This window comes from Mobula hypostoma, chromosome 11 (genome assembly GCF_963921235.1).
Source record: "Mobula hypostoma chromosome 11, sMobHyp1.1, whole genome shotgun sequence".
In the NCBI taxonomy this organism is placed as follows: Eukaryota; Metazoa; Chordata; class Chondrichthyes; order Myliobatiformes; family Myliobatidae; genus Mobula; species Mobula hypostoma.
In genome coordinates, this window is record NC_086107.1 from 4,073,040 (window position 1) to 4,085,916 (window position 12,877).

The 12,877-nt window shown below is 43.3% G+C and overlaps 1 protein-coding gene across 1 annotated transcript; it reads right to left on the reverse strand.

The window, feature by feature from the left end:
- Positions 1 to 6,286: 6,286 nt before the first annotated feature.
- LOC134354217 (parathyroid hormone-like) lies at positions 6,287 to 11,960 on the reverse strand. Its single transcript, XM_063063114.1, has 3 exons — positions 11,891 to 11,960; positions 8,259 to 8,352; positions 6,287 to 6,873 (listed from the first exon to the last, which is right to left on the reverse strand). The coding sequence occupies exons 2-3, from the start codon at positions 8,345 to 8,347 to the stop codon at positions 6,588 to 6,590; spliced, it is 375 nt and encodes a 124-aa protein (XP_062919184.1). The 5' UTR covers positions 8,348 to 8,352; positions 11,891 to 11,960; the 3' UTR covers positions 6,287 to 6,587.
- Positions 11,961 to 12,877: the final 917 nt, after the last annotated feature.

Genomic DNA, 12,877 nt, shown 5'->3' on the forward strand with positions numbered 1-12,877 from the left:
ACTGTAATTTGAGAGGGAGAAGCGCAAGTCGCATGTATCAGTATTGCAATGGAATAAAGGGAATTACAGAGGCATGAGAGAGGAGCTTGCTCAGGTGGATTGGAGGAGGATACTGGCGGGGACGATGACAGAGTAGAGATTGCTGAAGTTTCAGGGAATCAATAGATATGTCCCACAGAGGAGGAAGTTCTCAAATGGCAGGGGTAGGCAACAGTGGCTGACTAGGGAAGTTAAGGACTGCATAGAAATGAGTGGGAAGTTGGATGATTGGGAAGCTTTTAAAATCCAACAAAAAACAACTAAAAAAGCTATCAAAAGGGAAAAGATGAAATATGAAGGCAGATGAGCCAATAATATAAAGCAGGATACTAAAAGTATTTTCAATTATATAAAGAGTAAAAAGGAGATGAGAGTTGAAATTGGACCACTGGAAAATGATGCTGGTGAGGTAGTAATGGGGGACAAAGAAATGGCAGATGATCATGGATCAGCAAATTTGCTGACGATACAAAGATTGGAGGTGTAGTAGACAGTGAGGAAGGTTTTCAGAGCCTGCAGAGGGACTTGGACCAGCTGGAAAAATGGGCTGAAAAATGGCAGATGGAGCCTAATTCTGCTCCTATATTTTATGGTCTTAGGCACAGTTTGACTTTCTCTGCACTTTGACTGTTTGTTAGTCTTCCTTTGTGTGAGTTTTTCATGAATTCTATAATTTTTTGTTTATTTTCCTGTAAATTCCTGCAAGAAAATGAATACTTAATACTTAATTATGAAAGGGATAGATAAGATAGAGGCAGGAAAGTTGTTTCCACTGATGGGTGAGACTAGAAGTAGGGGAACATAAGAACATGAGAAATAGGAGCAGGAGTAGGCCTTCTGGCCCGTCGAGCCTGCTCTGCCATTCAATAAGATCATGGCTGATCTGACCATGGACTCACCGCCACCTACCTGCCTTTTCCCCAGAACCCTTAATTCTCCTACTATGCAAAAATCTATCCAACCTTGTCTAAATATATTTACTGAGGTAGCCCCCACTGCTTCATTGGGCGGAGAATTCCACAGATTCACCACCCTCTGGGAAAAGTAGTCCTTCCTCACCTCCATCCTAAATCTACTCCCCTGAACTTTGAGGCTCTGTCCCCGAGTTCTGGTCTCATCTACCAGCGGAAACAACTTTCCTGTCTCTATCTTATCTATCTCTTTCATAATTTTATATGTTTCTATAAGACCTCCTCTCATTCTTCTGAACTCCAGTGAGTACAGGGACAAGCTCTCCTCTACAATCACTCTGAGCACCGGTGCCCCACAAGGCTGTGTACTCAGCCCCCTGCTGTACTCACTGTACACCCATGATTGTGTAGCCAAGTTTCCATCGAACTCAATATATAAGTTTGCTGATGACACAACAATTGTAGGCCGTATCTTGGGTAATGATGAGTTTGAGTACAGAGAGGAAATTAAGAACCTGGTGACATGATGCGGAGACAATAACCTATCCCTCAACATCAGCAAGACAAAGGAATTGGTTGTTGACTTCAGAAGGAGTAGCGGACCGCACGACCCAATTTACATCAGTGGTGCACAAGTGGAACGGGTCAAAAGCTTTAAGTTCCTCGGGGTCAATATCACAAATGACCTGACTTGGTCCAACCAAGCAGAGTTCACTGCCAAGAAGGCCCACCAGCGCCTTTACTTCCTGAGAAAACTAAAGAAATTTGGCCTGTCCCCTAAAACCCTCACTAATTTTTATAGATGCACCGTAGAAAGCATTCTTCTAGGGTGCATCACGACCTGGTATGGAAGTTGTCCTGTCCAAGACCGAAAGAAGCTGCAGAAGATCGTGAACACAGTGCAGCACATCACACAAGCCAATCTTCCGTCCGTAGACTCACTTTACACCGCACACTGTCGGAGCAGTGTTGCCAGGATAATCAAGGACACGACCCACCCAGACAACACACTTCTTGTCCCTCTTCCCTCCGGGAGAAGGCTCAGGAGCTTGAAGACTCGTACGGCCAGATTTGGGAACAGCTTCTTTCCAACTGTGATATGACTGCTGAACGGATCCTGACCCAGATCTGGGCCGTACCCTCCAAATATCCAGATCTGCCTCTCGGTTTTTTTGCACTACCTTACTTCCCATTTTTCCATTTTCTATTTATGAATTATAATTCAAGTTTTTAATATTTACTAATTTATACTATTTTAAATATTTAATATTTGTAATCCAGGGAGCGGGGAGCGCAGCATCAAATATCGCTGTGATGTTTGTACGTTCTAGTATCAATTGTTTGGCGACAATAAAGTATAAAGTAGAAAGTATAGTCCCAAGTGACTCAATCTCTCCTCATTGTCTACCCCCTCATCTCTGGAATCAACCTGGTGAATCTCCTCTGCATTGCCTCCAAAGCCTATATAACCTTCTTCAAGTAAGGAGACCAGAACTGCACACAGTACTCCAGGTGCAGCCTCACCAGTACCCTGTATAGTTGCAGCATAACCCCCCTGCTCTTAAGTTCAATCCCTCTAGCAGTGAAGGCTAACATACCGTTTGTCTTCTTGATAGCCTGCTGCACTTGCAAACCAACCTTTTGTGATTCATGCACAAGCACTCCCAAGTCCCTCTGCACAGCAGCATGCTGCAAATTTTTATCATTAAAATAATAACCTTCTCTTTCATTTTTCCTTCCAAAGTGGATGCCGTTGCATATACCAACATTGTACTCCATCTGCCAGACCCTTGCCCACTCACTCAACCCAGCTATATCTCTCTGCAGACTCTCCGTATCTTCTGCACAATTTGCTTTTCCACTGAATTTAGTATCATCAGCAAACTTAGATACACTACACTCAGCCCCCTCTTCCAGATCATTAATCTATATTGTGAACATTTGGGGGTCTCAGTACTGACCCCTGCAGCACACTGCTCACCACTGATTGTCAACCAGAGTTACACTCATGAATCCCAACTCTCTGCTTTCTATTAGCTAACCAATCCTCTATTCATGCTAATAAATCACCCCAACTCTATGCATTCTTATCCAATGGATAAGTCTTTTATGTGGCACCTTATCGAAAGCCTTCTGGAGATCCAAGTAAGCAATGTTGATCTGTTCCCCTCTATCCACTACACTCATTATATCCTCAAAGACCTCCAGTAAGTTTGTCAAACAGGACCTGTTCTGGCTGAATCCATGCTGCATCTGCTTGATAGATCCATGTCTTTCCAGATGCCTTGCTATTTATTTGTCAGTGATAGCTTCTAGCATTTTCCCAACTACAGATGTATTATGTAGTATTTCCCAACTGGCCTATAGTTTCCTACCTTTTGCCTACATCCTTTTTTGAACAGTGGCTTGAGATTCACCGGCTTCCAATCCACTGGAACCTGCCCAGAGTCCAGAGAACTTTGGTAAATCATCACCAAAGCCTCTACTACTGCCATTTCTTTCAGTACCCCGGGATGCATTCCATCAGGACCAGGGGACTTATCTATCTTCAGGCCCACAAGTTTGCACAGCACCACCTCTTTAGTGATAGCTATTGTATCGAGGCCCTCACCTCCCATCACATCTAAAACATCTCTCTTTGGCATGTTAGGCGTGAAGACCAACACAAAAGAGTTATTCAAAGCCTTGGTCATTTCCTCATTACCCAATATCAATTCCCCCTTCTTGTCCTCCAAGGGACCTACATTCACCTTAGCCATCTTTTTCGGCTTTATATAATTATAAAAACATTTACTATCCATTTTTATATTTTGTGCTAGTTTATTTTCATAATCTAGCTTCCCTTTCTTTATTGCTCGCTTAGTGGTAGTTTGTTGCTTTCTAAAGTTTTTCCAATCTCCCAGTTTCTCACTACTCTTGGTGACTGGATGAGTATGGATGAGCTCTTAGTTTGATGCCTTCTTTTATTTCTTTTGTTATCCCCACCCTGGCTCTCCCCACCCTTACTGTCCTTGCTTTTGACTGGAATATACTTTTCTTGAGCACCGTGAAAAATCTCATTGAAAGTCTTCCACTGTTCCTCAACTGTCCTACCATATTGCCTGTGTTCCCAGTCTACACTAGCCAAACCCTCCCTCATCCCACTGTAGTCTCCATTGTTTTAGATTGAACTATTGCACCCTCCATTTGTATGAGAAACTCAATCACACTGTGATCACTCTTTCCAAGAGGGTCTCTAACTACAAGATCACTAATTTTACGCATCTCATTGCACAGGACCAGATCTAAGATAGCGCATTCCCTTGTAGGTTTAGTAACATGCTGTTCAAGAAGGCCATCATGGATGCATTCTATGAAGTCCTCCTCGAGACTGGCTCAACCAACTTAATTCAACCAATATATATGCAATTTAAAGGGGACATAGCCTCAAGATTTGTAGAAGTAAATTTAGGACAGAGATGAGGAGGAACTGCTTTTCCTGGAGTGTGGTGAATCTGTGGAATTCTCTGCCCAATGAAGCAGTGGAGGCTACCTCAGCAAATATACTTAAGACAAGGTTAGATAGATTTTTGCACGAGGGGAATTAAGGGTTATGGGAAAAAGGCAGGTAGGTGGAGATGAGTCCATGGCCAGATCAGCCATGATCTTATTGAATGGCAGAGCAGGCTCGAAGGGGCAGATGGCCGACTCCTGCTCCTATTTCTTATGTTCTTATGTTTTGGTAAGAAGGTGGCGCGCTCGGATGCAGTAGCCATTCCGGGTCCAGTCAAAGATCTACTTGTTCACTTTGTGTGTACTTTTTATAATCTCAAATCACTGCTGGATACTAATAACATCAGGAATTGCAGGACAATCCCATCAGTGAGTTGCCTGATAGTGATGGAGCATATCGTTGTTGTGTTGTTGCCTAGACTTGCTGTGTACCATTGTGCCCTGATGGTGTGCAGTGCGAGTGATTGTCTTGGACATTTTTATTGTGATCACAAGACCCTGCTGGATATTGGTAATGTAAAATACTGCAAGTCCTGTTCACTGGTTCATTGGGAAGACTGACGGTGGGGGGAGCTGTGTTGTCTCCGTTGTGTCAAAGTCTAGGCCTTCAGCGCGGGGTCGCCTGCTGCAGTTGCCCAGGCATGGAGACACTGGAGGCAGTGTGGGAGAGAGCAGAGCCCTCTGTGGGTATTGGTACTGGGCTGGGGACTGGGCCCTCCCATCTGTTCTACCCTGCAGTGTTTGCTCGGTGCTTCATGCCAGGGTACGCTCAGTGCTGCCCTCAGGTGTTTGCACAGTGGAAGAACAAGTTGGACCAGGACAGCATCCCATCAATCTCCCATCAATAATTAATTGCCGCTTATTAATTGGGCTATTTTTTTTTCCTCTTTGCTGTTCCTCCTATGTTGTTCTGCTATCATAATCATATGTGTTATTTGCTATGTGCATTTGGTAAAGTGTTTTGCACCTTGGCCCAGGAGGAATTCTGTTCTGATTGTCTATATTCATGTATGGTTTGAGCAATAATTAAACTTGAACTTGAATGTAAGGTAGTGTATGATGACTTTGATGATAAATTTACTTTGACTTTGAAGTATATCCTTGAGAAGTTACAGCCATCTCAGAAAGACTCTCCTGAAACAGGAAGTGAAAGAAACAGTACTTGAGAATTTTATTTTTATTTTTGAATGCATCAGGATTATGAACAATATGCATATTTAAGGATAAATAAGAAACGTAATCTCAAAAATAAATTATATAAATAACAATAAATATCTCTTAGCTTGTGTTTATTTCAGAAAACCTATGTGAAAGAAGCTTAGCTGTGGTTAAAATATTAAATGGAACTTTATAGAATTATGTGAGACACAGGTAGGGTGGCCAGTCAGAATCTTATACCCAGGGGTAGAAATGTCAAATACTACAGAAGGTGCTTTTAAGATGAGAGGGGAAAAGGTTTAAAGGAGATGTGAGGGGCAAGTTTTTTACACAGTGAGTGGTGGGTGCCTGGAATGCATTGCCAGGGGAAGTGGTAGAAATAGATACAATAGTATATTTAAGAGTTTACAGCATAGAACAGGCCATTCAGCCCACAATGTTGGACTAATTCATATAATCCTACTTTACGATCAGTGTAACCCTTCCCTCCAATTCAGGTGCTTAAGAACCTCGGGGACCTATGCTCTCCATCTTTTAAGTGTCCCTAGTGTACCGTATCTGCCTCTACCACCATCCCCAGCAAGGTGTTCCAGGTACTCACCACCCTCTGTATAAAAAACCCACCTCCGGCATCCCCCCCCGCCCCCCGTACTTTCCTCCAATCACCTTAAACAGATGTCCTTTGATATTAGCCATTGCGGACTGGGGAAAAGTTGCTGGCTGTCCATTGTGTGTCTCTCATAATCTTATACACCTCTATCAAGCTGTTAGATAGGTGCATGAATACACAGGGAATGGAGGGGAATGGATCACGCGCAGGCAGAGGGGTTAGTCTAATTTGGCATTATGTCCAGTGCAGAGATTGTGGGATGAATGGCCTGTTCCTGTCCAATGAAATAAAGGTGATTTTATGCATTTATATCCTAGAGCAGTTGATTTATTTGGGATCACTCGCAGGATCTCCAAATGGATTGTTCTGAGTGTCGGTCACCTCTGAGCACCAGAAAGATCCCATTTTGCTCCCTCCTCTGGACCACTGGCAAGGAAACTCTCTGGTCTCATGTCCTGTTGGCGACTGCTGCTTTCCTCCAGATAGTTTGGAATTTGAGGAAGAGAAGGCGGTTCTGTCTTCCCCACACCTGCATCACCAGGAGAGACTTCGACAGCTGTGTGCAAGTCTTCCATCACCTTCTCCAGCCACTGCAGCCTCCTCCAGTCCTGGAGAAAATGACCCCTGTCGTGCATCTCCTGATGCTCGGTAACCGACCTCATCCTACGGAAAAAAGATTGCTAATCTGAGATTAGAATTGTCTTCAGGGATCTCTCCCTCCCTCCTCCCCACTAAGGCCACGCTCTCTTTTCTCTGGAATTGTCATCGCCGCCCAGGTCCTGCTCTCTTCTCTCTGCTGCCATCAGGAAGAAGGTTCAGGGGCTTTAGGACTCACACTACCAGGTTCAGGAACAGTTATTCCTCCTCAACCATCAGGCTCCTGAACCAGAGGGGTAACTTCACTCAATTTCACTTGCCCCGTCACCAAAATGTTTCCACAACCTAAGGATTTTTCGTCTCATGTTCTTGATCTTTATGGCTTATTTATTTATGTATGTTATTTCTTTCTTTTTGTATTTGCACAATTTGCTGTCTTTTATGCGCTGATTGAAAGCCCAAGTTGGTGCTGTCTTTCATTGATTCTCTTACAGTTATTATTCTATTACAGATTTATTGAGTATGCCTGCAAGAAAATGAATCTCAGGGTTGTATGTGGTGACATACATGCACTTTGATAATAAATTTATTTTGAACTTTGAACTTTGAATTGGAATGGGTTTACTGTTGTCACATATACCAAGATACAGTGTCTTGCATGCTGTTCATACAGATCAGATCATTACACAGTGCAGTGAGGTAGAAAAAAGGAAAACAATAACAAAATGCAGAATAAAGTGTAACAGTTACAGAGAAAATGCAGAGCAGGTAAACAACAAGCTGTAAGATCATAACGAGGTAGATTGTGAGGTCAAGGGTCCAATTTATCATACCAGGGAACTATTTAATGGGAACTGTTCAATAGTTTTCTTTTTTTTTGCACATTGATTGCTTGACAGTTTTGTTTGTTTATATCACAAACTAGAGAAAATCTACAGATGCTGGAAATCCGAGCAACACACACAAAATGCTGGAGGAACTCAGCAGGTCATGGAAAAAACGTACAGTCATCATTTTAAGTCCTGCCGAGGGGTTTCGGCCCAAAATGTTGACTGTACCTTTTTCCGTAGCTGCTGCCTGGCCTGCTGAGTTCCTCCAGCATTTTCTGTATGTTATTTGCTTATGTATAGGTTTTCATAAATTCAATTGTATTAATTTGTTCCCTGTAAATACCCGCAAGAAAATGCATTTAATGGTAGTATGTGGCAGATTTCTGTATATGCAAGGTAACAAATTCACTTTTAACTTTAAAACAGCGGAATGAAACTGTCCTTGAACCTTGCGGACATGCTTTCAGGCTTTTGTACCTTCTGTCTGAGGGGAGGGGGCGAATGTCCAGGGTGGGTGGGGTCTCTGCTTTACAGAGGTAATGGAAAGTACAGACATATATATAATTTCATAAGAGCCCTGTCCCTTGCAATACACTGCAGGGCATTTCTCTAGTGCCTTACCCTCTGGGTCGGCCCTCGCAGGACAGAATCCAGGACATGCCACAGAAGACGACGATAAGGCCAAGACGTGCCAGGGTTAGGGAGACCATCTTCTCTGCAAATGAAGAAGGCAAAAGATAACCGTTTGCTTACTGGTTACAGGTCATGCAGTGATAGAATATTCAGTCCATTACCCAAGCTGGCTCTCTCTATCCAAGAGTGCTCCCTTCAAGTATCCATTCCCTGCATAATGTCTAGTTGAATCCACTCCTAAACTTTTTAAGCAGCACACTCCATATCACAGTAACCTGTTGTACTTCACAGTCAGAATCAGAGTCAGATTTATTGTCCCTGCTTATATGAGGTGAAACTTGTTGTTTTATGGCAGCAGAACAGTGCAAAGACTTAAAATTATTTACTTCTTTATTTATTGAGACAAGGCGCAGAATAGGCTCTTCCAGCCCTTTGAGCCGTGCCGTCTAGCAGTCCAACAATTTCACCCTAGCCGAATCGCAGGACAATCTAAAATGATCTGCCTACTAACCTACCAACTGGTGCGTCTTTGGACTGTGGGAGGAAACTGGAAACCCAGAGGAAACCTGCGGGTTCAAGGGGAGAACATACAAACTCCTTACAGGCAGCAGTGAGAATTGAGCCTGGGTGGCCTGTACTTTAAAGCGTTGTGCTAACCACTACACTACCGTGCCAGCCTAATTATTCTAATTACCATAAATAAACAGAGCAAATTAAAGGGACTAGCAAGGTACAACACACACAAAATGCTGGATATTGGAAGGCCAAGGTAGAGTGGATGTGGAGAGGATATTTCCTGCGGGGGAGGGGGAAAATTCTAGGACCAGAGGGGTCAGCCTCAGCATTGAGGGACGTCCATTTAGAACAGAGACAAGGAGGGATTTCTTTAGCCAGAAGGTGGTGATTCTGTGGAATTCACTGCCACACATGGCTGTGGGGGCCAAGCCATTGAGTATATTTAAGGCGGAGGTTGACAGGTTCCTGATTAGTAAGGATGTCCAAAGTTACAGGGAGAAGGCAGGAGCATGGGATTGAGAGAGATAATAAATCAGCCATGATGAAATGGTGGGGTAGACTCGATGGGCCGAATGGCTAATTCTGCTCCTGTTTCTTATAATCTTATCTGTAGGAGGAAAGAAATTGTTTCATGTTGAATTCGGATAGCGGGACTCTAACATGCAGCCTTGATGCAGGGTTTTGGCCCAAAACATCAATAGTTTTGCTCCCCGCTCCCCCACACAGGCTCTGCAGAGTTCCTGCAGAAGATTGTTTGTTGCTTCAGATTGCAGCACCTGCTGTCTCTTGTGTCTCTAATTAAGCTAACGATGCCTAATTGAATGAATCTCATCTACCTGCGTATGGTCCATGTCCCTCCATTCTCATCTGATTGAGTGGCGCCCACATAACAGCCTCTCACACTCAACATCAGCGAGAACAAGGAGCTGATTGTGGATTCAGGGTGGAGGACACTCGCCAGTCTTCATTGAAGGGTCAGCGGTGGAAAGGGTGAGCAGTTTCAAGTTCCTTTGCACCAAGTGTCAGAAGATCTATCCTGCACCCAACTGACTGATGTAATCGTGAAGAAAGTACGCCAACCGCTCTGCTTTATTTGGAACTTGAGGTTTAGTTTGTGTCTCCAAAGGCTCTTACAAATTTCTATGGATGGATACTCTTGTTGCTTGAGATGTACACTTTTAACTTTAAATGCATACTCTCTGTTATTAGACATTTCAATTCCAGGAAGAAGATACTGGTTGTCAATGTACAGCACTGTGCAAAATATACATAGCTATGGTACCTAAGACTTTTGCACAGTACTGTAGTAATTTTATGCATTTTACTGTCCTGCTGCTCTCCCAAAAAATAACAAATTTCATGACATATGTGAGTGTTGATAAACCTGATTCTGATATGTGTCTTTGTTGTGGACTGAAAGTGGGAAGGGGGCAGGGAGAGGCAGGGAGTGGGAAGCACCAGAGAGACATTCTGTAATGATCAGTAAACCAATTGTTTGGGATCAAGTGACCTTGCTTGGTGTCTCAGGACTGGGTGTGTCTGCACCTGCACCACACTGCCCTCCCACGCCGGCACTCCTCTGCTGCCCCCTGTCCCCCACCCCTCCCATGGTGCTCCGCCCATGGCATTGTTAACATCCTTTGCTCCCAGCAGATTTACAAACTTGCTTTCCACCACCCCACATTGACAAATACAGCACAGTATTTTGGCCATATATAAGTGCCCAAGACTTTTGCACAGCACTGTATACCTCTCATTATGTTGTAAACCTCTATCAAATCTACCTTAAGTCTCTGCTGTTCCAGGGAAAGAACCTTATTTATCCAACCTCTCATTATAGCACATTCCCTCAAATGCAGGCAGCATCCTGGTAAAGTCCTTCTGAGCCCTCTCCAAAATCTTCTGGTAATGGGGTGACCGGAACCGTATGCAATACACCAGGTGTGGCTGAAGCAGTTTTATAGCATCCTGTAACTTCCTAGCATAACTCAGGATCATGATTAACAAAGGTAAGCGTACCATACATCTTTACCACCCTATCAACCAGTCCAGCAACCATAGAGAGCGGCAGGCTTGGACCCTAACACAAGAGATCCTGCAGATGCTGGAAATCTTGAGCAACACACACAAACTGCTGGAGGAACTGTGGAACACCTTTGCTTGATCTGCTGCCAAAATGCAGGATCTCCCAGCTGCTACCCAGTTGAATTTGACTTTCCATTCCTGCTCTGACAGTTCCTTCCCTGGCCTCCTCTTCAATCAGATCTATTGCCACTGACATATGTCGTGATATTTGTCGTTTTGCTGCAGGAGTACAGTGCAATACATAAAATATGTGATAAATTTCAATCAGATATATACACATCCTTATCTGTGCATAGCAAAACGATGAAACAAATAGTGTGAAAAGAGAGCAAATGTAGTGACAAGTACCCACCCGTGATCAGGCCAAACTCAGGCTGGAGGATCAGCACCTCATATTCCGCCTGGGCAGCCTCCAACCTGATGGCATGAGATCAGTTTCTCTACTTTCTGATAATTTCTCCCTGCTCCTGCTGTTCCTCTTTTTCCATTCCCCATTCTGATTTCCCTCTCACCCTTTCTCATCTCTTCACCTGCCCATTACCTCCCTCTCATTCCCCTCCTCCTTCCCTTTCTCCCCCGGTCCACACTCCGTTCCTATCAGATTCCTCCTTCTTCATCCCTTTATCCCTTCCATCCTTCCCCTCCCAGCTTCTTACTTTATCCATCCTCCCCTGACCTACACACCTGACCATCCCCCTCACCTGTTCTCTCAAATCACCTGCCAGCATATATTCCTTCCTCTTCCTCTCGCCCACCTTCTTATCCTGGCTTCTTTCCCTTCCTTTCCAGTCCCGATGAAATGACTCAGCCCAAAACACCAACTGTTGATTTCCCTACGTAGATGCTGCCTGATTTGGACCCTAAGATCCCAGCCATATGCTAGGTCAATCCTAACATCACAAAACACACAATCAATAAACCAGGCAACTATCAACTTGTAAAGATTCTTATGGATTTTCATCAATGAGTCCGGATGATCTAGAACTCAAACTTTCTATAACACCAGTAATATCACTTACCAATTCTCCAAGCGTTGTTTAGTGGAATTCCAGTCCAAACTTCTGAAGAGGTTGATGCTGCTACTCCCTGTTCTTGTGCACGCTCTGTGATTGAGTTGATGTGTCTTGATGTGAAAACACTCCCTTATATACAGAGAGGGTGACCCATGCATCAACATTCCTTTTGTTACCACTGATGTCACAGTGATGTCTTCCCAAGAGGCAAGACGCAAAGTCCCTGAATGTGGACTGTGCAGAGGGATGTAATTCCCAACTGCTGTTGAGTTTCTCATCTGGAAGTTAAACTATGACATCAGCCCTTTCACAGAGTGGATTTACAACAGTGACCCTTGACATTGATCTTTCAGTTTAAGGTTGTAGTATTGTTTAAAGATCAGATTTTTTTCTTGTTAAACTGAACTAGATGTTGCTGAGTGCATTTATATCAAATTGACTAGATTATTGCAATGCATTTTTACTGGCCTTCCAAAGCAATCCATTGACAAACTTCAACTCATTCAGAATGCTGCTGCTAGACTTTTAACCAAAACCAGGATGAGAGAACATGTTACTCCCATCCTAACTACTCTGCATTTTATCTTCACTCTACTTGTATCTTCAGAATTCATTTTAAAGTTTTCTTACTTGTTTTTAAAGCTCTCAATGATCTGGGACCGGAGTATATCACAGAATTGTTTTCGTTTTATAATCCTGCCCAAGCTCTCTGGTCTTCCTCCACCCATCTCTTTAATTTAAACAATCCCACACAAAAGAAAATTGGCAGGTCAACTTCTTTGAGGCATGCTCCTAAACTGTGGAACCTAAAAAACTGTAAGGGATGCAGACTCAGTTGACACTTTTAAACACCAGCTCAAAACCTATTTATTTAACTTTTCTTTTAACTAACATCTTTTTGTCTTTTATTTTCATGTTTGCACTTTATCCCTTTGTAAAGCACTTTGAACTACATTGTCTGTATGAATATATTAAGAATAAATTACTATTATA

Excerpts from the sequence above, each read along its gene's own strand:
- LOC134354217 (XM_063063114.1), bottom strand. The coding sequence starts at position 8,347 with ATGGTCTCCCTAACCCTGGCACGTCTTGGCCTTATCGTCGTCTTCTGT. Across the intron at positions 6,874-8,258 it reads TGCGAGGGCCGACCCAGAGG|GATGAGGTCGGTTACCGAGC; the intron begins GTAAGGCACTAG and ends TTTTTTCCGTAG.